The 26,396-nt window shown below is 40.4% G+C and overlaps 1 protein-coding gene across 2 annotated transcripts in view; it reads right to left on the bottom strand.

The window, feature by feature from the left end:
* The window catches only part of PATJ (PATJ crumbs cell polarity complex component), a 160,729-nt gene that overhangs the window by 42,119 nt on the left and 92,214 nt on the right, over window positions 1–26,396 (bottom strand). For both annotated transcript variants that reach the window (XM_074831865.1, XM_074831866.1), the window contains exons 28-30: window positions 22,259–22,455; window positions 13,342–13,433; window positions 3,762–3,834 (exon numbers count right to left, since the gene is read on the bottom strand). In XM_074831865.1, coding sequence (XP_074687966.1) covers window positions 3,762–3,834; window positions 13,342–13,433; window positions 22,259–22,455 — 362 coding nt within the window. The remainder of the gene's footprint in view (window positions 1–3,761; window positions 3,835–13,341; window positions 13,434–22,258; window positions 22,456–26,396) is intronic.

Below are 26,396 nucleotides of genomic sequence, written 5' to 3' on the forward strand. Positions count from 1 at the left end.
TTAAACCACCCAGGTCCCGAATCTGAAATCTATTATTTTGATTTACTTTATTTTAAAGTAGTTTAAATACATTTAAGCCTTTGATCCAAGTATGGAGTTGCTCTCTCTTGCAAAGCAAAATGGACTATGTGCAACAAACCAAATTTCAAGATCTTCAGTCCGAGAAGCAAAATTATTTCTGAATTTTCGCTGGACATTTTACATTTAAATGCACAATGAGAATTATGCAAATGTCTCGACTGCCACTTGAGCAAGTAAAATGCTTTTGCATTCCCACAAAGGCTCACTCTGTTCAGTATTGCAACAAAATATCTCATTCTGTGGCTTTCTGATGAATGAAACTTTGTAAAAACAGATATTTGACAGTAATATTTAATATACTTTGCTTCTGGTGGCTTGCCCACAGTATTACACCACGATGTAGTCTTATCCTGTCCTGCAACTCCATGCAAGACCATGTTTTAAGGCATATTTACTGTTTATTACTTTCCATATTAAAATACCTTAACGATGACATATAAGATGAAGAAAATTAACACAATAGTACAAGGTAACTATGGCACCCTGATATTCTGTTACACTAGTCAGGCTACTTGATGTGATCTGACAAGTTTCACACACAATGTATGTAACACACAATGGCAAATACTTATTTGGTATTTCAAAGATATTTCAACATATAATTTCAAGATATAATGCACAGTCAGTTTTGGTTTGCTCTATTTAAAGACAGAAACAGCTGACAAAGGAAAGCAATGTAAATTTCTCTACAACAATAGATTCTTTTGGTTACATTTATTTTATATAATAAAAAGGTACTAGCTAGAAGTAAAAACCTGCATTTACTTAGAAAACAGACACAGTGTAAATAGTAAGAGCTTGCCGTTAATGCATGAAACTCAACCCACAAGCATCTACCTCTAAAGGCAAACACTGCACACGAGGCTGAGTGCTTTGGTTTCCACATGCTGGTAGAGTCTAATTACAGTCATTTGACCATAGCAGAGAATGTGCCTAAACAAAGCTTTGGGGTTCATCCTGAAGACACAAATATTAAACAAAGCTGGGAACAAATACAGGTATTACAGAGTCAACAAAAATAAAATGAACTCGGGCTCTGTAAATTGTAGAGTAATTTGCAATCCACCAGCTGCACCTGGGACATGCTGCTTTTATGGAGAGAGAATGAAAAGCCAAAGCACTGTCCAAAAATGACTCAGATCCAAATAAAAACTGAGCAGCTCTTGCACAGTACAACTCTACGCCTGCATGGAAGTAGCCATCAGTGGTAATATAATCTGGAAAGCAATAGCAAGCGTGCGAACAGGGGATTCATCCAGCGTTACCTAGTGTGGACTAGTGCTGTGGGATCACAGTAATGGTTATTGAAATACCAGGAGTTCAATGCACATGGATTTATCAATTCAAGGCAAGACCAAAACCCAATTGAATTATAAAACATCTTTTGCTTTATTAGCTCAAATAGAAATAGAATTAAAAAGCAACAGCAAGGCTAACCGTGTACTTTATCTAGAAAATTTAGTTACACCATATCGAGATGTCTAAATGATAACAATGCGGTGACACTGCAGGGATTTATGGTGCACAAGAGAGCAATCAGTCTACACTGGGGCTGAGATAGCAACTATAATGAAGAAAAACACTGGTAACATTACCACACTGAGGAAGTTTTTGCATTGGAAGACTGCATGCTGCAACACTGTGTACTAGAGCTCACTGCTTAAACAGCCCTTCTCTGCTCCTCCAGAATCACAGAACCGTCTAGGTTGGAAAGACCTTGAAGATCATCCAGTCCAACCATCAACCCAACATTGACAGTTCCCAACTCCACCATATCCCTCAGCGCTATGTCGGCCCTACTCTTCAACCCCTCCAGGGATGGGGACTCCACCACCTCCCTGGGCAGCCCATTCCAAAGCCTTACAACGCCTTCTGGAAAGAAATCCTTCCTAAGAGCCAGTCTGACCCTGCCCTGGCGCAGCTTGAGGCCATTCCCTCTTGTCCTGGTGCTTGTTCCTTGGCTCAAGAGACTCATCCCCCCTCTCTGCACCCTCCTTTCAGGTAGCTATAGAGGGCCATGAGGTCTCCCCTCAGCCTCCTCTTCTCCAGACTAAACCCCCCCAGTTCCCTCAGCCGCTCCCCATCAGACCTGTGCTCCAGACCCTGCACCAGCTCCGTTGCCCTTCTCTGGACACGCTCGAGTAATTCAACGGCCTTTTTGTAGTGAGGGGCCCAAAACCGAACACAGTAATCGAGGTGCGGCCTGACCAGTGCCGAGTGCAGGGGTAAGATCCCTTCCCTGTCCCTGCTGGCCACGCTATTGCTGATACAAGCCAGGATGCCATTGGCCTTCTTGGCCACCTGGGCACACTGCTGGCTCATGTCCAGCCGGCTGTCAATCAACCCTCCCAGGTCCCTCTCTGACTGGCAGCTCTCCAGCCACTCCTCCCCAAGCCTGTAGTGCTGCTGGGGGTTGTTGTGGCCCAAGTGCAGCACCCGGCATTTGGCCTTATTGAAACTCCTCCAGTTGGCCTCAGCCCATCGCTCCAGCCTGTCCAATCTCTCTGCAGAGCCTCCCTACCCTCGAGCCGATCAACACTCCCACCCAACTTGGTGTCATCTGCAAACTTACTGAGGGTGCACTCGATCCCCTCGTCTAGATCATCAGTAAAGATGTTAAACAGGAGTGGCCCCAAAACCGAGCCCTGGGGGACACCACTCGTGACTGGCCGCCAACCGGATTTAACTCCGTTCACCATAACTCTCTGGGCCCGGCCATCCAGCCAGTTTTTTACCCAGCAAAGCGTGTGCCCATCCAAGCCGTGAGCAGCCAGTTTTGCCAGGAGAATGCTGTGGGAAATGGTGTCAAAGGCCTTACTAAAGTCAAGGTAAACAACATCCACAGCCTTTCCCTCATCCAATAAGCAGGTCACCCTGTCATAGAAGGAGATCAGGTTTGTCAAGCAGGACCTGCCTTTCATAAACCCATGCTGACTGGGCCTCATCATCTGGTTGTCCCACATGTGTTGTATGATGGTACTCAGGATGAGATGCTCCATCAGCTTCCTGGGCACCGAAGTCAAGCTGACAGGCCTGTAATTTCCCAGCTCATCCTTCCGACCCTTCTTATATATGGAAGGAGATGAGCGGCAGTGAAAAAGTCTGATGCTGGGGCACAGGACAAAGTGGTGGACCAGGGCTCTCAGTTAGGCTGGGATTGTCTCAAGGGGCTCTTGTAATGCAAATCACGTACACAGTGACCTCTTTTACCGCAGCTAGTTGCTGGCCATCCCTACTTCATTTTTAGAGATGCTGATAGGAGGGTATTCCGGGGAAAAAGGAACTCAGAAGGTGAGAGCTTTCCCCTGAAAAACAGTCATTTCTCTTCCATAGGAGGATATCCACATTCCAGGCAAAAGATCCTCACCACGACTGACCAGCTGAGAAAGGAGCAGCATAGGAGATGGCAAGGTTTTAATATGGAGACTTTTCTTCCTCCTGTACAGCAATAACCTGCTTAATACCTGTCGTTAATGCCATGCCAGCCCTTTCAGCAACGATGAGATCAATAAAGAAAAGACAGGGGAAAATAGTCCCATTAGGTCAAGTTCCTACCCAATGCATTTTATGATTCAGGGTTTAATTAGAGAAGGTGTTCAAATTTATAATGAACTGCTAATTATGATAATCTATCTAATTTAGCAATCTCTAATTAAAAAAAAAACAAACATAAACCTTACCTCAATAGAAGAGTGGGAGCTGGAAGGTAACGGGAAAGGAGTAACAGCCATCTGATTGACTGCATCTTCACTTCTGTAAAACAAACAAACAACAACATATTACACAATAAACCATAATGGCCAGACTTTTCTTTTGACTTGGCTTTTCCCATTAAGAAAATACTCTCACTAGCATAAAAAGTAACTGTTTCTTACCAGAAGTTAGAACTTAGAAAATCACATCATTTTTGCTTTTGTTCTTTGTTAGCAAACAGATCACATCCCTTCTTGGGGCCACAGTAGTTTCATCTGGGACGTACTGACATCACATTCTTTGGAAATCTAATTTTGTGTGGATTATCAGAGGATGCAGTTGGAGTGTTTATGGTCCCTACACATCAATAGAAATGCTAAGACTTCGTTAGCCTCTTCTAATAGTGTCTACATTTGTAAACTGCTTGTTTATAGTCTAACATCCACATTACTGAAATACAATACCTGCTTTACTACAATAGATTGCTTTTTCTCTTTTGTTCATATTTGCTGTGATCTTTTCTAAAAGATTCAATGTAAAAACTTGGAAGAATTTTTATAAAATGCAGGGAGAAGAAAACAAATGAACATCGATTCCCCCTACATAAAAAGTGCAGTATTTTTCAAAGATTCTTATTATGTATGGCATCTTTTCCTCTAACCTCTTTAAAATGCATTCCTAAATTGACATCTGATTACTTTGTAACTTTCAAATGCCTTTTTTTTATTAAATAATATTTTGCCTTGCTAACGTTTTTCCTCAATTGCCATTTAAAATTATTTGGCTTGTGGAATTAGCTCTGCATTTTTCTGGCTTCTGTAAAGCCACTGTAAAATACAATTTCAGTGATATTGTTTGGGGCAAATTTGAGGCATGTGAAAAAAAAGACTCCAAATTTTGTTTTAAAAACTGTACTGATGCACTTTTTTATTTTTGGAGTGAACAACTCTCACAGAACACAGAAGCCAGGAATATGATGCAAACCCCATTTTGCTAAAGTTTCAGTACTATCTCATGGCCTCTGCTCGCCAAAACAGGACAGAGGAGGAATCAGTAATACTGCTGTTTGCAGATACAGATGTTGAGATGAAAGGACGACTTCTCATGCAGTGGGTTTTCTGGGTTTGATTTCTGGTCCTATCTACTACCTTCCAGGTTACTGTAAAACAAGCAGAATTCTTTCCTCTTTAATTTCTGGAATAAAATATTAGACCAGTATGTGTTCAAAAATATTTTACAGAAGTGCCTGAAAGAAAAAAGTCTCATTTTATCCGTCAAGAGTTAAACACATGAAGCTACCATGTTCTGATCACTGAGAGACAACACTGTAAATCAACAGCTCTCAGCAGAGCCAGCATATGGGAAATTCAGTCACAGGCATTTGGAATGATAAATCCTGCAGGCAAAGGTTGGTGAATTCATTTACTTATCTTCAACCAAACAGCCACACAATTCAAAGGAATTGGTTCTGTGCTGCTCATTTTTGTACTCGCTCCCAGGCTCTCCTCTAGGCCCTGCTCAAAGCCTCGCAAGAGTCAGAAACCATGCTAAGATCAGAACCAGAGCGGCCAGTGATGCAGAAACATGGGTGCACTGGGCCAAGACAGAAATCTGAGGAATGCGCAGAATCAAGCCCAGGAATTTCTTAAGCGTTTCACAGTTTCCAAATGCATTTTACCCCGTAAGGCATATTAGGCAAGGATGTTTTTCCACCTCTTATCTTCATGAGACATTGATCTAATTATGTTGTTTTTCTAACCTATAAGAATAAATCAGAAAATGTAAGATGTCTAAGAGACCTGGCAATTTTGACCTGAGTGTAGAGGTTTTCCTGACAATAGTTTATATGAAGCACAAACAAGCACGAAAACTAACAACACTTCTGTAGCTTACAATGCATGCTGCATACCTTGCAATTAGGAGCAAACTTGAAAATAACAAGGTATGTACAAATCTTTGTAAGAAACATTCTAAAAATTGCTAGACAGAAGCTTCATGATCTGCATGACAAAGTAGGCTGTACTTAATCATACAAACTACTTTCTACTTCATATATACCCAAAAAATGTTTTTCCTTTTTCTTCCAGTCACTGCGCAAACATCTTTATGCAGTTTTAAAAGGATGGCCATTTTTATTCCAAGCAATAAAAAAACCACTTACAGTAATTCCCTGGGAAAAAAAAATGCAAAAAATAAAAAAACCCAAGGTTACGAAGTGTCACAACTTGTAATCTCCCCCTGCTAGGACTCGTACATATTTAAATACTTTAATGCTGCTTCAAAGGAGAATGCTTCAAAGCAGAATCAAAGTGGGAACATATTTTAAAGTGACAGATCTAATAATAAATTGCTCTTTCTGCTCTCCACTTCCATAAGTGTCCTCAACTAAAACATGAATTTATTTACAACTAAAAGGAGCAATCATTTTCTTTTGATGCAGGAGCAGACAGCTTGGAAGTCTGAACATCCTATTCAAATTACAGCGACTGCAAATGAGCATTCAATGTATTTGCCAATAGTTGCTACATAACCACCTTCAAGAAAGCTGTTCTCAGTTACCAGTGCTCAATATTGCTTGAGGTTAAGATGTCTAAACCCTTCACAGTCAAGACACAGCTTCATAATCTTGGGGTCAAAGCAACATACAATGCAATTTATACATCAGGGAGGCTCAGACGCTTCCCCTCCATTATCTGCAAAAATGATAAACATCCACCGGTCTTGTTCCAGATCTTATACTGGTTTGTGTAAGACATTGGGATGGCAGCCCACCTCCTCGCTGAGCTAGTGCACCAGAGAGCTGTTTATATTTCATCAGTTACATATAAACCGAACAGGGAAGGAATTCATCACTCCTCCTACAAATACTTTTATTGCTTCTAACCTCTCAGGATGAGTTTCTGAGTGAAAATGGGAATTGGATCTGCTTGGAGGTTAGAGTGCCTATTGCTTATACCAACATCACTAACTACAGCTCAATACTAAAGAATCTTTCCTCCCTGCAAATGTCACAGGAAGCAAGACCTAAGCAACATGTAAGTGCCAGAGACTCTTCAAACTTTAGAAAAGCTCATACCCTTTTGGATTTATTTGATTAGATTGCCATACTTTACTACATTTCACTTCCTTTCTAGTCTAAATAGGACCCCTGGACATTCCCTGTCTTTTCTCACTGACCAAAGAGAAGAACTTCTGATGTTTTCCTCCAACAACTGCACCTCTAATGAAGGGGGAGATGCGTAGCTTAAGCAAAGACAAAGTTATTATTGACTAATAATTAACTGCCATAAACACTTGGCACAAAAGAAGCCTAAAGAGAGCAATATGCAAATATAAATCTACAGGGATTACTCATCCCACGCTGCAGAAAGTAAGCCTGAAGGGAAGTTAAAGTTGTGTGCTGTAAGGCTTCAGCTAGGCTGCCCTGCAACGCTGTGCTGCAGTTATCAGAAAGCTGTCTCTGGCACTTTGGAGGAATGTCACACACAGCTGGAATGGTCTATGAAACGTCCAGAAAGTTATCTTTCTAGAGATGATAACCAAAATTCACAGTCTCAGCCAAATTCAGGTTTTTTATTTGCTCATCAACCTCAGACTTGCAATTCTTGAACTCAGGTTCCCTGCCTTCCTTTGAGTGCATTTTCTGTTTTCCATTTTACTTACTCTTACGTCTCTCAGGTTTGTGATGGTATAAGCTCACTGTCATGTAATGCTAAGAAAATCCTTGTTGAGCATGCTGAATGAGATTCATCACCTGTCTAAAGCAGAGCATCTTGTCTAAGGTAGGTCCAAACTTCTATGATCAGTGCAAAATCAAGACAAAACCCAAACCAGCTCCACTCAGAAGGGCAATTCATTCCAGCACCAAAATGACCTACTTTAGGACAGGATGAACTGAATTGCTCTTTGGAGACTCCTGACAACTGTTCACTAATCACAGAAGTCCAGATGACCTCTAGATGTCTAAACTAAGCGAGATGAACCTCCTGCCAAACTATCTGCAACTACACAGTTCATCAACACTAAAAGATTGTTTGACAACAGCTTTGTAAGGGGTTGTGGATGCTTTTTGGGGATACAAAGTACATCAAGAATCAGGAGAAAAACCCAATAGCTTGTATGCAGTTGCATGACATCGTAGCTGGAACAGATCTGCAGACCAAGTGAATGTTTGCCCAGTAACCCGTATGACTCCCACTAGTTGTAAAACCAGGGCATAAAGTCCTGCAGATTACTGAAAACTTATATTGTCTACATCCTGCTTGTTAAAAAAAAGAAAAAAAAAAATCAGGTCAGGATCTCATATTTTCTCATCTTTGTTTTCCCTCTAGAATTTCCTTTGGAAAAGAGAAGCTGCAGGAAAGTTGCACACTGAAAAGGCACGCTGGATTTTTCCTTCAGCTGGGTCAAGGCAAGACCTTTATATTGTGCATCTTCTTGAGAAATCTCTCCCACTAACAGCAAGAACAGTCTTGTTCTCCATTTCCCCTCCATCCAGTCCTAACTATGTGAGAGCCAAATGTATACAGATATTTTAAATGAACAACTAATGTTCATATAAACTGCAGCTTAGGTCATCAAAGGTTTGAAAGAGCCCAAATTACTTAACTTCCTCAACCGTGCACTTGTTCCCACATGTGTATGACAGCAAGGAGGAAACAGCTCTGAAGAAAACAGGAAAAGTTCAAACTTGCACGCACAGTGTCTGGCAAGAGCTTATTTTTTAAAGCTTTCCCACATGAAAGAACCTAAACAATCAAAGCAAGTAAAAACAGAGTTTATACTATTAAAATATGACCAATTATGTAAGTTAGAACAAACTTAAAGCAAAAAAAATTTCTAAAGCATGACAGCATTTGAGACTCTGGCACATAACGTACAATGTTACTTATGTTCTAAAGGTTCTACTTATGTTTAGAGTTCTAAAAGAAGAGCAAAGATTCAGTGATAAAGTCACAGCAATGGAGAGTGTTAAACAGCACCGAGAACTGGCCAACCCAGCCAATGCCCCTGTTCTACCAGTTCTCAGAGTATAAGGATCTCTCTCCTTTGCATGTCACCATAAATAACAAGAGATTAGTCTTTACAATTACACCTGAAAACGGAAGGAGGGGTTAGGTGACAGAGATTTGTGGGCTTCACTGAGAAGCTACCATCCCATCACCAGAAAGCAATGATAATGGAATGACTGACTGCAGTGTGGTGGGACAACTAACAGATGGTATTTAAATAAGCAAAATCCTACAGTACTTTACTCTTAAAGCATTTCTCATGTTTCATCACAACACAAGACAACTTTCTTTTAAGGAATGAAGGTATACCAAAGAATGAATCACAGAACTGAACACAATGGGATGATGGTTTGAAATCAGGGGCATTCACTTTGATTCAAGCATTCAAACTATATTTGATCTGCTTATTATACCAACACTGAAGCACCAAAACAGATTAAAGGCAGTTAATTGAGCATGGAAAAAACATTGAATTTGCTGAATCATAAAATTCTCACTATAAAAGAGCATTCTGATATAAACTGGATTTCCTACTACAGATGTAAAATCTAATTATATTGTTTTATTATGCATCTTAAAAGGATGGACTTACAATGCATGAACAAAACCCACAGTGGATACAAAACCCATTCTATTTTAGGAACTAGGGCACAGAGACTCCTACAAGAAACAAATCCCTTACTACCTGGCTAATTCCTGTTGTTTTTCAACAGGCAGCTAAAGACCTTTACACGCCCTATTGCCAGTGTGTCCACTTGCGCTTCCATAGCAAGACTCCTTTATACGCCCTGGAATGTTGCAATCAAATTATTATTTATTTCTGATATTCAGAAATCAAAAAGACAGCCATATTTGCCACAGTAGCTTGGAAGTTAATGCAGCAGCTGTAAGATTCTGAGGTCAGATAAATTGTGACTGGACACTAATCAAAGGAAGCACTCGGACAGAGTCATTTCATCTCAGGAAAATCTTGCCGTGCTTGGGCAATTGCTTTGTTTTTTTGATAAACTGGGTTAAAAGTCTTCAAATTTGTTACTGTAGAAGGCTACAAAGCACAAGATGCACTGAATCAAAAAAAAAAAAGTGACACTATAACTGCAAATCTTTTAGATGCTATTACAAGCTCGTGTAATTAATGAGACCACTGGGAAACAGTGCTGCGTTAAGACCTATATTTTGGAATCTGGCCAAAATCAACTGTTTTAAATAATCATCCTCAACTTAATTGAGGAAAAGATGCTCATAAACCAGAGCGAGAAGCCTTCAAGTATAAGGGGACGTCTATGATTCTCACAACACTTACTGCACACTATGTCTCATCAGCAAAAACTGCAGGAAAGGGTGGGAATGAAATTGTAACACTACCTGGGTATAAAAAAAGTGTGAAAAGATTTTTATAGTGCAGACAGTAAGTTAGGAGTTTAGTAAAAAGTCAAAAAGGCTGAGGACACCTTCTATTCCTTGTTTTTTCCTAGATTTGGGTGCAACAAAATCCAAGTTATTTAATGATATCTATTACAGTTCCCACAGAAAGGCTTTTCTGTGCCCAGGAATTTCTGGGCTTCTTTCGTAACTGATTAAAGAGTTCATGGAAACATCCCCCTGCCCTGCACATGAACCAAAACACCAGAAATAGGAAAACCTTGATGCTATTTCCTGCTTCAGAGTGAAAAGCAGCATGCTTATCGCTGAGCATCCTTCATCTGAGGAAAATAAGGCCTCAGGATATCAAAGAGGCCACTTTTCAGTAATAGCCCAAGTCCCACCAGTTTTGCTTTTATGTCCTAGGTCAGCTCAGTCAGGCATGCAAGAACTTTTTAGGCTGCAGAACGATGTGTTTCTGGAAAATGATAACCTACTCAGGCCTTTCACTGGTGAAATTAGAATATTAACATCTTCATGCACATGAAGACCAAATCCATCTCTCATAACTCTTGCAGTACATGTTATTTCGCTACGGTGAGCTGTGGCCTCTTCTTACTGTGTGCTCCAGGATGTGTTTCGGCTATGTCATACTACACGCCTTCTACCTCTGAAAGAAGTTGCATGGTAACCACTCAGGAGGAAGAAAGTAGTATTTCTGTTGCAACTGGCTCCTCCTCATTTTCAAAGCATAACAAATGTAACGGTATCCTGCTCTTTCCACATCATTAGAGCCCAGAGGAACATATCTGAAATCAGTCAAGCAGCAAACCTACCAGGAGAGCTGAGTCTGCTACACTCAGCGCTTTGTTCTCAGCTGGAAAAGCTATTGCACACGCACGGACAAGAGATGGATGGAAATTCAAGATGCCTGTTGCTGCTCTTATTTACCACAGCTGGCACCACAACGCATTAAGTCGCAGCATTTCAATACCCCGATTTTATATTATAGTTTTAAAGTAAGTCGATAAAGCAAGAAAAAGCTTTTTCTACCAAACTGCACCATGGACAAGACTTCTGGGACTGGCACATTCTTTCAGTTTGTGTTTTCAGTCAATCACATCCACTGGTTTTGTGGTCTAAGATGTTGGAATGGGAAGCACCAAGATAGAATGGGCTCATGGAATATAGTTTGCATGAGAAAAGAAATCTATTTTCATTTCTCCTTAAAATTGACCTTTAGGAGACTCTAATTTGGCTTTGCTAAAATTTTAAAACACCCCCCCCTTACTATGAGAAGCTGACCATACATCAAAAAAAAGTCGACATTAGTTTTCTCCCCACATTGGAGCCAGTGCTGTAGTTACTAACGACATTCTCTCAGTGGGAGAATTTCTTTTCATTGCTGTTCGAACCGCTGCTTGGGTCAAGCGAACAGACCCATCAGTTGTCAGTGTACTCTAATGTAAGGCCAAGAGCAGTGACAAGATGCGTGCCCTTGGGAAGTGTGAAGATAGAAGTTTACAACCTCAGCAGCAGCATTTAAAAATAGAAACTTTTTTTTTTTTTAAACTCTAGAGACAGAAACAAGAATTATTCAACGGTATTTCCAATACCTATCGATTATCACAGAATCACAGAATCATTCAGGTTAGAAAAGACCCTTGGGATCATCGAGTCCAACCATCAGCTTATGATTAGTATGACAACTTTTTCCCTTGAAATCCACTGCTACACAGACAATAGGAAAATTGGAATTATGGCTGAGAACTTACATGGCCTTTATGTCTTTAACATGATACAAAACATGCAGCAAGGATTTCCAACCCATGGGCGACTGGAGCTAAGACGCACCCTTTGCTGCAGCTCTGCGGAGCGAAGGGCTCTGCAGCCAGCTCGGTGCAGCAGGGCAGGCTGCAAGATCTTAGCCCGTGCTCTCCCCGCTGCCTGACAGTGCTAAACCCAGCCCTGGGTTTTGGTTTCATAAGTTGTGGTTCTGCCTCCGGAGCTTCCAAGCAGACACATTTTCCACATGCAATTAAGTAATGGTGAGTGAGTTGTTGTACATGACGTTTAATTTTCAATAGCTGGGGAAAGTAACACGGGAGCTGCAGGCAAGATCATTAATCTCCTCCAGATCCTCTGTGCTGCCAAGTATAGCAACTCATTTGTCACTGAGCTAATGCTGCTCTTCCATCATTTCTGTGTATGCTGTACCAGACAGAGCCATGTGAGTAAATGTACACATTTATATGCATTCACCCACAGATTATTACATTGTTCACAGGTAAGCTGCGTATGAGTGAAGAATATAAAACAACATCAAGTATGATGTATATGTTGGTGTGAAGACCACATTATAAAATGGCATAGGGATAAGTGCCCAACGAAAGTCACAGCTGGAACAGATGCATTTATGAAATTCCAACATATTAAATATGAGTTCTGGGAAAGAGGCAGCTTCTTCCCAGACCTCCCGTCCAGGGTCATGACAGTTACACTTCCTGAACTACAGAGTGAATGCACGGAGGTGTCCTTAATTCACATGCAAAGAGGAAAAATGTTCATGCTTGGAGTAAAAGAAAAGATGCCCACAAGTAATTCTTATGCAGATGAAAGACTGTTTTACCATATTCCCTCCTACAGAAGCCATTCCAGCGCTCCTTGCCAAAGTCAGGTTCCCCCTCTGTACAAATAAGCCCTGGCTCACTTTTTTAATCCTCTTTTGATGCCCATACAGAACTAACCTTCACACACCCACCCAGCCCATGCTTCACGTTACTCCATCCACACCTGCCTGCTCCTCTCACAGCAGCCCCCTCTCCAGCCCCAAGCCTCTGCACCATTGTCACTCCCTTCTGGCAAGGTGGGTGAAGCAAGCTTTGTGCTGGCAGAAGCAACCTAAAGCACTTTAAGTTGTGGGAGAAGCAGCTCTTATCAGGGTGCTCTCAAGCCCAAGAGGGACAGCTCAAGTCTTCAGCAAAATAGTCATTCCATTACACTAGATTTTTTTTCCCCATTATTAAGGAGAACTATTCAACTGTCCTGAGAAGAGTCAAGGAAAAGGTTTATTTCACTTCAAAGAGAACTAAGCAAGTTCAGCATTTTCAAAACATGTAAATATGTAAATATATAAATATGCAATATAATAGGCTAAAGTGCAAACAAATTTTTTGATGAGAACTCTTCTTACCGTATGAAAACTAGCTTGACCTTTGATGGGGCTGTCTTAATGATTGCTGAAGCATTCTGATGACTTCTTCCATACAATATCTGATTGTTGATCTGTTAAAAGAAAATGAAGATTTTCAGGTAAGTGGAAAAGTATGCATTGTTTTAATTTATACCACCAAGACTTTCAAATTTACTGTGGGATAAAGAGATAAGACTCAAAGAAAATGTGGTCTGCAAAATACTGATTGCAACTTTTGAGGTTCTTCCAGACAGGAATACCAATGTTGCACGGATAGATATACCTATCTGTACAGTGTTGTAGAGACAGAAATACCAGAGCTGAGGCACTAAGAGCCTCTTTCAGGCACAGCTGTGCTGCAGAAAGACATCAGATGATAAGTACACAGGAGGAGATGGGCACTGCTCAGCTTGGCCTTGGACTGCCCAAGGCTGTCGCCCCTTCCCTAAGTGAACTACCAGAGGAGGAAGAGCTGTAGTCTGCAACTCAGCAGCAGCAATTTAACATTCCTCATCAGCTTTCTTATCATTCCTTTTGAAAGCAGATTTTAGGAACATCCACCTTCTCATACTGATTCCATGGTGGACCACAGAAATGCAGCCTTAGATTTTAAAATATTACATTTTCAACATCTTAGATTCCAATTTATCAAAGAAAAAATTATGTATTAATAGCAAAATATTCTAAGTTTTATTCTAGACCAACATAAACCAGGAACCAATGCAGAGCTAATTTACTCTTATTAGTAAGCCACAAATGAGAGAAATCTTCTACTCTTTTTCACAGATCCATAGAATGGATTTTAAGTATTGTTCCCAGATTTTTGGAAGACGACTTGATCTGAGAAGAATTATACAGATATGACAATGCCACAGATTTTGAGACAGACACTCCTATATCTTACCTACAGGCAACTGGCAGTTTAGGAAAACTTGCTGTTAAGATTGCGGTAAGTCCTCAGTTCCACTGAAGGAAACAGGACTAACAGCCATGGAGAAAAGGGACAATTTAAGGACATGCCACATCACTTTTGCTGTGATGGATCAAACACCTAAGCACTACAACAGACACAGCAAATGCTGCAGTTTTCAGAGGGAAATAGCTTGGCTTTAATACAGTATGTGCTTCAGGAATTTTCTTTCTGTAGAAACTAGAAGTCTTTTCCCAGCTTGAGGAAAATAAGACCCTTCCTGTCTCCCACTGCCATGCTCTGCGAGTGGGACTTCAACAAGGACAACAGCATCTCTGAGATGAATATAGCAGTTACTTCCAAGTCAACCAAAAGCATACTCAGTATCACACCACAAAAATAACCTGCAGTGTAAAAATAGAATATTTAAAGCATTTCATTCATTTCACAGGCAGGGCTTGTGTTTAACACCTTGCTCCACCTCAGCCTGCCCGCAATGTCCTGAGTTTCTTGGGCTTCAGCTCCTGCCTCAGAGGTGTCCTAACAGGATGCTCACCTTTCAGCTCAGGAAATGCACAAATTACAATCACAAAGATCATATGCAGAACATAAGGTAGATATGAATGTCACAACAAATATCAAGAGAGTAAGAGCTGAGCTGAGTTTGATGGGAAAAAACCCACTATGTCAAGATTAACAAAACCCTTGAGCAGTTTTAGAATTATACCCTGATGATTTTCAGATTTAAAACTAAGCTGAGGGAAACACTCAGCAAGGTGGTGAAGGAAAGCATCCTCCCCTGACAGCAGGGACCAGGACTACCAGAGCTGTCTTCCTTCTACTTTGACAATTTAGATCAGAATAAGCATCAAGATAACAAGGATCTGTAGAAGAACAATATTTTACCTACACCTGAATACCTGTAAACATAAACACAGAAACTAATTCAAAGCTACATTTAAATACATCTTGTATTTTGTCCAAAAAAGAAGGCAAAACTTTAGAGATGAAGAAAAAAAAATTGAAATTAATTGTATTTGGAGTCATGATGTTAGTTCAGGTTCATGGTTCAGCTCGTCCTGTGTCTTGCCGTCTAAGCAAGCATCAGAGGCTTCCAAGCGTGCAGAATAATCTGCTATTTCACTCTGTCAAAATTCTCACTCCAAGCATCTTGATTAGATTAATGCATCTCTCTGGAGCTGGAGTGTTCATACACCCTTCCAAAGCGAGCAGCCAGCTTAGTTTCAATACTGCACTTTTTTTCTCCCACTCTTAATTTACAACATAATATTTACATTCACATTTGATATACCAATGCTGTTTAAAACAATAATGATAATGGAGCCCAGGAACAATTTACCAGTGGTTATAGAAGGACTTTTTGTTACTGCAAATGTTTGTATTGGATTTCGGTTTTGTGTTCTTAGAAGATTTTTTCATTCAAACAAGAAATAACTGGCCAAGTCTTACAGCCTGGTGTCATACAGGCTATCTGGTCATGTTGGCAACTTCACAATACTCCCATCTCATGTTCAATGGGTCAAAACAACATGTAAGTTCATCAGTTAAATAAGGACAATGCAAGGCCAAGAATAAAACTCCTAACACTTGATTATTCATTAAAATTGAAGCACAAACCATCTACCTTCAAGCTGCTGTACAAAGAGAGAACCAAGAAAGGTCTAAGAGAGTCTGAGCTGGCCTGAAATGATCAGCACTGAGGGAACAGCATCATGCCAACACTCGTAAGGGTTTAATATGGTGCTGTCTGCGACTGCCACGGTTGCAAAGACGGGGCGAGAAGCAACATCCTAGGCCACGCTTTGTTAATTGAAGATAAACTTAAAAATCCAGTGGCAAAAATGAGTGCTCAGTTGCATTCTTGCTTCAATGTGGACTTGAAACTTTCAGTGAGTTTGTTGACTTTATTTCTCTAAGTTCAAAAATAAATTATTCACTGGGAATACTGTATGCTTTACAAATTGTTTGGACTTAGTTAAATTACCATCAATTTTTCTAAACAGCAGACTTCTTAGATTAAAATTTATAGTCTTTACTCTGGCTAAATTAATCCTATTCACTAGATGTATCAGTCCAAAATTTAATTAGCTCTGAGCTAGGTCTGTAAGTTATAATTATTTAATTACACCAAAATGAAAGGATAATCAAAGTAATATATCTCCACAAGGTTTTGGACTGTCCCACATAGTTATTACAGCCAGTATTAATTTTTCTTTTTTTTTTAAAAAAAAGGTCACTTTCTTTTGCAAAGTAAATTAATGTTCCGTTAGCTTTGGATACCACGATGAGCAAAGCACAAAAGCCTCCTTAAATAAAACAAAAAAGAGAACGTCTAGTTTTTCATAAGCAACATTATTTTAGATCTTTCAAATTAAATAAAGTAACACATCAGATTAACCAAATAGTACTCTGGGATTCAAAATCTATAAATCCGTGCTTTACTTTTTTCATCAGAGATTAGAAAAGAAAAACAAAGCTTTGACTAAGCAAAAGAAATAAATGGATCTAAATCAACCTCAACTCTTTGTTACATGTCTCTTTACATAACTTCTTGGAAAGACAGCAGAGAACAGAGAACGATAAAAACATGCTACAGGTATGAGGTCAGGTCAGCACACTTAAGTTCAATCTTTAATATAACTCCTACGCTGCTTTATGGCAGATTTTATCACATATCCCAAATGTACCGTTGCCTTCACCTACAAAAGTTTTGTTTTACAGTTTCATACACTAAAGTAGCAGAAAGTTCAAACTCACTGAAATCTGAACTCTTAAGTTAAGAGAAAAAAATTTAAAGGATTGTTTGCTTCTCAAACTTTAATTTGGAGAAGAGAAACATTAGATATGGATATTAAAAAAAGAGCACTGTTTTTACTACGTGGCAGTAACGGAAATCCATAAATTAGTATCATCTGATTTTTATGAAAATCAAGTTAAATGATACTCCAAAGCTAGTAAAAGAACTGGCAGAGCTTTCTATAATAATTATTTCTTTGTACCAATGTATTAGGTTCCTTCTAACCACAGGAATTGTAGCATTTTGAGATATAAGCAGACTGAAACAATAGGAAGAGTTTCAAAAACTTTTTGATAAAATTCTATAGAGTGAAACCCCATAAAATACACCAAACCCCACATAATAAAGCATGAGGTAAACACTGGAAAGAAAAAAATAATTAATTAGAATGTGAATTCTTCTTTCCTCACCAAATATCTTGCCCGGCACATGTTCAAACATGTGCATCATCTAAAGTTATCAACAGACCATAAATTCCACAAAGAGAGAATATCTCCTGCCCTGTGCTGGAGTTCAGCTTTGCTGCTGGCTTGGCAGGCAGCTGCCCCCCGCAGTTCCCTGCCTAGAGAGTGTGGAAAGAGAGACGGGACGACAGAAAAGCGCAGATTGCCTGCACCCTCGTGCACAACCAGCCTTCCGATCACAGCCTGACCTTATTTGCAGCTTCGAAAATCACCACCCAACACTAACCTTAATTGGTAACCTGTATCCAAAGTACATAAAAAAAAGTATTTGTATCCTCCTATGAAAAGACCAAAAGGACACTAGCCCTCAAGGTTCCCTTCAGTAAATGAATCTGAGAAGAAGAACAGAAGCTATGACTATTGTATTTAAAAAGCAATAAAAAAATATAAAAGCACCACTAGAGTTAATCATTCAAGATTACTCTTCTGTGAAAACCTCACTGTGTGTGTTCAACTTACTGTCTGTCTTGAGGGACAGTGCCACTTGACTAATCCAAAGTAACTGTCTTGACACAGGAAAAACATAACAATCCCACAACAAATAAACTGAGAATAAAACGGCAATCCCCCACATTCTAAAACAGAAGTGGCATCATGAATTTGGCTGGGTAGTTCATTTACTTAGGCAAAATACTGATGTATTTATTATATTATTACAGCATAACTCATATTTATCTAAGAATCTTAAAATAAAATAGCAATAAAAATACATTTAGCAGAAAAGCCCTCTGGCTCTGAGCTACGACAAAAATGGCATAAAAAAAGAAAAAAATATAATTGCCTCTCACGCAACAGTCCAGAATGGACAACAGGCTAACTTGTACAGCAATTCTTGACCATGAAGACTAGCTTTTGCTCTTTCAAGAAGCGCTGTGGCCTCCTAGAGCAAAACATCCAAACACAGTTTCCTTCTACCTCCTGCCCCATTTTCAGCAAGATAAGCAGGGTCAGGAAGATGGCAGAAAATCCCAACATCAGTAATTTCGCATTACAGGGCTCTGCACAGCTTGGTTTATTAATAGAATGCAGTTCACTCTCTTATGGAGAGATGATAATAATAATAATAACAGGGTGGATTATTCAGTGTGAATAAAACCTCCCCACAGGACAGACCCATGCTGAGTTCACGAGCAGCAGGGCTTAACAGCACAGGTACAGCACCACGTGAACGCACTGCGGGCCATGCTGGGCACAATCAGCCGCAGGACTAAGCCCAAACTAATAAGATACGAAGCAGTGCAGACACCTGCACTAAAACAGCAAGAGTGCAAGGCAGGAGCGCCACAGATGGTTTCTTTGCTTGGAAAAAGAACTGAAAAGCAGAACTTGTGTCATGTAAAAAATACATTCTTTTGCACAGGGACCAAATTCTGACCCAAAGTAATTTTCCTCCATGTATGAAAATAAGATGAAAGGACCTTCTCCCTCAAAAAGCTGTTTTCTCCAGTAACATACCCATCCGAAATACATCACAGAAGATGTATTAAAAAAATGATTACATTAAAAAACTGTACGTGACCTGCATTTCACCCAATGTGTAGGCTGGATTGTCTTTGAAAACGAGACAGGATCGTGCTCCCAAAAGACTACTGCTGTTTGCAGAAGCTAAAAGTGAGATGATATTTCATTAAATCAGTGACAAAAGACTTTATGAAATAGGAGCCGAGGCAGTCTTGCAGCATCCCACATCCTCCAATTGAATCCAATCAAACTCCAGTTCAAAAGAAAAATGAAAAGGTAATATCTATGTATATATCTATCTATGTCTCCATTCCATTAACCTTACTTCCATCAACAGCCACGGGGAATAATCTGCACACACTGCAGTAGTATCCACAGTTTTAATGGAGCAACACTAACCAACAGATTCACTGGGACACTCCAGGACAGTGCAGAAATGCTGGAGGTGTCCTAAGATGTGAATCCCTTCTCTTGCCCAGACACTCTAGTATTCAAAACTGATGTGTAATCAAAGATGCAGATGAAAATATACTTGAAACATGCAGTTAAGATGAGGGTTGAGGGTGGTTTCTTTGCTGATGAAGATGAGAATACTGGGGAAAATGAACTTAAATGCTTATGAATGGAAGTGGCTGAAAATTCCAATAGCTTTTTTTCTACAAATAGCTAAATATTTGACCAGCGGGCAATGGCCAGCAGCTCAGTCTGCAGGCAGACCAATTTAATACCTACATTCAAGCCCAGGTTGTATGGGGCTTTGAGCAACCTGATCTAGTGGAAGGTGTCGCTATCCATGGCAGGGGAGTTGGAACTAGATGATCTTGAAGGTCCCTTCCCACCCAAACCAGTCTGTGATTCTATGCAGTGAAGCACTACTCAAAGGAAGAGAAGTTAAGTTGCTTCATCAGTAAACGTTGTCCATCTGGGTCTCTGAATGAGGGAAGGATACCATGGGAGAGAGAAAACACTTCTGTGACCAACAACCACACTCCCAGTCTTTAATTTTATGTCTTTAATGGGAGAAAACCAAACAATCCGGAGTCTGTCATATCCTCACTTCTGAACGCTTGAGTTTGCCCTTAATGCTCTTTTTAACATTTTTGTTGTAAAAGACACTACAAGTAAAGCCAGTTGACCACCTTGACCTCTGCATCACTGGCATGGAAGTAGCATGAAATTGTATTGGAAATACTCCAAAGTCATCTGGATACAGTGCAGGACAACTGGCTTAAGGTAGCCCTGCTTGAGCAAGGCGGGTTGGTGACCAGATGACCTGCAAAAGCCCCTTCCCAGCCCAACCATACTGTGATATTCCTACCTTGGTGACCCGTATATTTATTGGGTATGAGGATTCCTAACGGTTGCTGAAATACTTATTGAACCTAATGGTTATCGAAAAAACCTACCAGTGTAAATGCCCATTAGTTCCATTTCAATGCTATTCACGTAACACTGAAATGCTTTTAAAAGACAAAAAACCAGAGCTGTGAATAATTGACCACTGGTGTGAACATGAAACGTTTGTACATGACTAATGCACAACCCATGCCTTTGTAATACAGGATGTTTTGACACTGGATACGTACTCACTGGGGACCAGAATGAGATCACCACATCCTTTCATATAAGTAATCACACTTCTGCCCACTGGTGACACACCTTTAATTTGATTGCAAAGGTAAACAAGAGAGGTAGTTACTAAAGTCTCTTTGAACTTCAGTTTATTTGAAGTTTGGCATTTTTGAGATGGTGAAATTCACTTTCCTTCCACTGAAGAAAAAAATCATTTTACCTCCAACTTGACAGTGAGAGGAATTAGGGCAACACCACCACTTTGGAAAATGCTACTTATGACAAGGCTCAAGCATGCAAATCCCAAGCCTTGAGATATATGTGATTAATCACAGATGGTGCATCTTTCAAGTACTGCTAGCAACACTTAACATTAGATCAAACAAACACTGCAAGGAATAACTTGTGAGATATAAGAAAATTTCAGTGGATCCTTTTTTGTGGGAAAGTATTGATACAAAAGGCTCTATCTTTCCTCTGCCAGGAACTACCTGGTCTATGATATGCACAGAGGAAAATGGTACCATGAGTCCTTTCAAATCCAAAATTTGACAATTTTCATTTTTTTTTACCATTAGAATTTGGTGCCAAGGACGGAAAGAACATAAATTTGAAGGAGAAAGTAATTTTCCTACTCTACACCAGTATGGTATAGACCTTCATACCATTTATCACACTTGAAAATAATAAACTTCAGATGGTGTTATTATTATAGCAAAACAAGTCTTTCTTGTATTATGTGTATTGAAAACCCATAATTACAGAACTGTTAGACAATGACAAACACTTAGACAATTCTGAGTACTCCCAAGGTATCCCCAGGCAAACTGCTCTTTCTCAAGTCAAGAAACATAAGAAAATAGGTGGTTCTCTGATGGCACAGAGAGTTGCTGAAAGATGAGAAAAATCACCACCCGTGGAGAGCAGTAGGTCAGCATGTACTTGCTCTTCAGTGAAAGCTTCTCTCTACAGGAAAGATCCCCAGGGATGGCTGATTTTTTTAAACTGCTGAAGCAATCATGACGTCGGGAACCACTGCAGGTACTGCAGCAAAGTGTCGTTGTGCAACAGCCAAAAATCAGATGAAGTGTAGGAAATCTGCATTTTCAATCTGAAGGTGAAGCAAGGAGATAGGAGAAAAAGAGAAGACAAAATACTCTACTTGCTAACGAGCTCTCTTGCCTTGTGGGTGAACTCATGCCAGACACGACTAAAGAAAATAAGTATTTTAAGTTACAACAGATCAAAACAGATTACAGCATGAAATTTATTTTCAGGATGGGGAATATCCCTGTCATCTGTAAAAACACATATGGTAACTTTGAGGGGGTTTTGTTTTTTTTAATGTAAGGTGTGAATTTCCCTATGAAACCACATATGCACTACAGGGATAGATTTACTGTCCCCTTCCTGCCTTTCAACAGTCCCTCCCTAGGCATAGCTTTTGAACATGCTGAGAGCACAGACTTCACTGACAAGACATTAGTTTTCACAGGCCAATGATTTTTGTTTCACTGAAAACACATTTACCTGCCAAAGGCCAAGTTCTCAGTTGGCATAAATCAGTGCAGCTCCTTGCCTCAGCCACCTAATTCCATTTACAGGCTTTATTTAAGGTTCAAATGATAGCTTCACATATGCCTCTCCCTCTCTCCATATGAACCCTGCTTAGTAGTTAAAGGAAACACTTACCTCTAGAAGTTCATCGCCAATATGCATCCTTCCATCTCGTCCTGCAGGTCCATCTGGATTGATACCAACTACAAAGATGCTCATACGAGACCGGTCCTTGTTGCCAGCAAGACTCAGTCCGAGCCCATTTTTGTCTTTCTCAAGCTCAATAATGTGCAACTCCCCTGGTAGATCTGCATATCTTTGCCTGATTTTTTCTAGAAAGATCAAGAAACATAAAATGAGTTATAACATAAGTTACATGCAGATGTTCAAGAACTTATAGAAACATGACAGAAACTGGTGGCTTCTCAGCACCTACTCTTTGTTAACAGAGATCTTCCCAGCACAGAGTCTAAAATGCCATTTGCTGTGCCTGTATCACTCACACAGAAAAATGCAGCATCAACTGCAGATACTAATTACATTAAAACTGCACTACTTTAACTATTTGTACAACAGGCTGGTTCTAAACCAAAAATTTTTTGAAAGGAGGGTAAACAAGGGAATTCCAGAGGCACCTCAATCTTACCTTACAAAAACTATCAATTTCAGGAAACTCTCATAAAGTTAGAGCTGGTTAATTAACCACTGTGGGAAACTGAAACGCTTACGTTGTGAATTACTGCAAACTCACATCTCAAGGTAGAATCTTTTACTTTTGCTCCTTTCTGGTGACTCAGGAATATGCTTACCATGCTCTGTTTAACATTATGTGCTACTGTGCAGGTGATTATTCAAAGCAGATGTCAGTGACAATGTATATGAATGAATAAATTTTTAAATGCAGCCTCACTTGATATTAAGGTAGTTATTTGTCTTTCATCTACATTTCAACCATTTCTGTGACAGAGCGCAATACACTTACAAAGTTATTTGGAGCACACTGTGTGTCTGTGGGTGCTGACAGTTTAATCTGAATGTCTTTTCACTGACATACAAACATCTATAACTATTGCTTGTGAGGGTCAATCACAGCAAGGGTGATTTTTCTTCCTGTCTGATTGTCCTTTGCAGATTTTAAAGTCAGCTTCATAACAGCACCTGCATCCAATGCATTGGCTGGGCCACACAGTAAAAAACCAAGTCCAAATATTTAGCTGTGGCTGGCTGTCACCTTTAGCACAGAGCCCAAGGTGAAAGAAACCGCTGCATTATGCATTAAGAAGAGAAATAAGAGATATTGTATGTTCAACTATATCCCTGAGTCAGCAGCAGTAGCTAGATCAATATTTGCTATTACCATTCTACTGGGAAAGTATATTTTAATACTATGATTTAACCACTGTAGTGAATGTTCCCATGACAACAGGGAGGGGGAAAGGAGCTGGGGAAGGTGAGAGGGAAGCAACTAAAAGTGAATAAAAACTGCTGAGAAGACAGTGAAGTAGAGGTGTTCCTTCCACAGACCCTGTGCAGGCTGTCAGGGTGGTTTTGGGTCCACCCCAGCAGCTCTCCTCTCCGAGGGCCCTTCTTCAGCGATTCTACCAGCTGCAGCAGCCCCTCGTGCTGCGGCAGAGACGGCTGGGACAGGGGGAGCAGGCTCCTGTCTCCAAGCCCAGATGCACCCCAGAGCATTTCCTACACTTAGAGAAACACGGACAAGAACCAGCTCTCCCATCGCTGTATTTACAGGCTCGAATTTTCCTGCCATGCTCAAAATCCCCAGCGGCCTGGAGCCTAAGCCTAAAATCCTGGGGATGTATATTAAGGGTGAGATGTTATCCCTGGAAAGCTGTAAAACCCTGCAGAGGTCTGCACAAAATCAGAATATCAGGAAAAATTAGAAACCTCACTTCTTACTATCAATTATATGCCAAAAATTCATATAAACTGCATTAAATGGTAATCCAGGTAGCTCCACAGTTCTTTAATATATTTCTTAACTAATGCGGTCAAAACGTAATTAGAGATGTGATTTGCTACTTGAATTTGGAAAGTGGTTTTTTTCTGCTTAGTATGCAGGATACCTCCTGCCGAAAAACAGCAGGTGAAGAAAGGTCTTGAAAATGGTGCTTCTGAAAGCACAGCAGATACGCAGCCGCACGTTTTTATTCACACCGCTGAGGTTTAACATTCTTTTCTCATTAAGCGAAGTCCAGACCTGAAGAGCACCAAGACATTTTCTGCCCACCACAATTAGACGAACAACTCATTACAGCGCAGCAAGTAGCTGTAGCGTATCCCAGCTGTAAGAATATTAAGAACAGGTCATCAGCAGAAAAGGGATTTCTTAGTGATTGCACTTTTGTTGATAAAGCAAAGAATCGGTGCTCTGGAGGGATGCTGTTGACTGATCATTGCTCTGCCACAGCTCCTTCCATTGCTCGTTTTACACAGACAACACACCTCACTTTCATTTGCCAGGAGGAAAGCACACGACTAAAGCATGTTTTCAGGAACTCGCAGTCAAGACACACAGAAAAGAGGTGAAGGAGCAAGGAGAACACACACCCTTAAACACTGCACAGATGAAGCTGCAAATCTCCAGAGACTGCTTCAAAACTCATTTCTTGCTTGTCAGTAAAACTCCTTGAAATTTGTCAACAGGAGCCTGATGCAGGAGCAGCTCTGTGACACCGCACACGGACACATCGCTCCAGCCTCTACCTGCAGACAACTGCCTCCTGATACTACCAGTATCAGATACTACCAGTATATATTCCGATACCGCCAGTATCAGTAAGTCTGTAAACTCCGTAGTGTTTCCTCTTGCTGGAGAAGCCCAAAATGAGTTTTCTCACACAGGAAAAATGTTAGCTGCTGAAAAGTACATGAATATTCCTGTTCCATGTTGGGCTGAAACTAAAAGTAAGTTTTAATCCTCCAAAAATTAGTAGTTAGGGCAATTGTCTGGGATGAGACAGAGCCCCACTGAACTTTCTGGTCTGCCTGCATTGGGCCAGGACTGGAAACCTGGTGAGCTGATGCCCAGCTCAGCACTCCAGCTGCGCCAGTAACCCACCACTGTGGGAACAATTCTTTGGGTAAAGAAAAATTTATCTGGGCAAAAAAAAGAGACCAACTCCAGGTGTCATTAAGTTGCTCTATTTGTTAAGAGTTTTGTTGTGTTTTCTTTTAAAAAGGTTCTCTCCACTGCATGTTTGTGTTTGAAAAAAATCCGTATTTATAACAAAAGGAAACTTCTGTGTGGACTAAGCCCTTCATTAAATTATCACATTCATTTATGAAGCAACTATCTGAAATGGCTGAGGTGACTGGAGCGGTAAAATAGTGGGAGACGATGGAGGACACAACAAAGATGCTACATGCTGAGCGCCACTTCCAGCCCGGCAGGAGGGCACCGCTAGCGAGTGCTGCTGGAGAAGACACAAGCATGTGTGTACATGTTCGTGCGTGTAGGGACGAGCAGAGACACCCCTGCTTCTAAAGTCAAGCCTCCCTTAGCCCGGCATGCTGTCTCCTCCCTGAACAACAGAAGGTTCTGGCTCTCGCAAGCCCCACCTCCTGCAATTAAACACTTCCAAGGGCTGTCCTCACCAGCCAGCCTTGCCGTGTAAATGATAACGCGCTATTCCCAGTGGTGTCCTTGCGTTACTCATCCAATCTGCATACAAATATCCTTTGGGCACCCAGCTGACTTCCTATAACATCGTAATCGTATTCTCAGTTTGCCTCTTAATAAGAATCTCATAAGATTATTTTAAACAAGTATTTACTGCTTAAACAAACGTGCATCTAAGGCATCTTCTTTTTAATGCCTTTTTCAGCTGTTTTTTCTCCCCTCCAGCTGGTATCACTTTTCAGTTCTCTGCCTAGCATTGGGGAGCCAGTTAGCATCTGCTTTTGCAAAGAATTCCATTATCTGCCTTCATTACCAGATACTTTACACAAGGCAATTGTAATTCTGTTGTTGCTGCATTACACATGGGACACAGCGTTTCTTGTTTTGGCACTACATGGAGTTGTTTCCACATTCGGTGACAATATGCCTATCACAACTTCTACAAAGATATCTCACCAACGATATTTAACTAGCTAAGGTTGCATCCAGTTTCCTTTAAAAATACTATAGAGATGTAACATGAACTAAAAGCACAAGTATACACTTTAGTGATCACTCCTGCAATAATATTTCCCAGTTATATTAGCAGACAATTACATTTCAAAGAGAAACACTGGGAATGGAAGACAACTG

This window comes from Strix aluco, chromosome 8 (genome assembly GCF_031877795.1).
Source record: "Strix aluco isolate bStrAlu1 chromosome 8, bStrAlu1.hap1, whole genome shotgun sequence".
Taxonomy (NCBI): domain Eukaryota; kingdom Metazoa; phylum Chordata; class Aves; order Strigiformes; family Strigidae; genus Strix; species Strix aluco.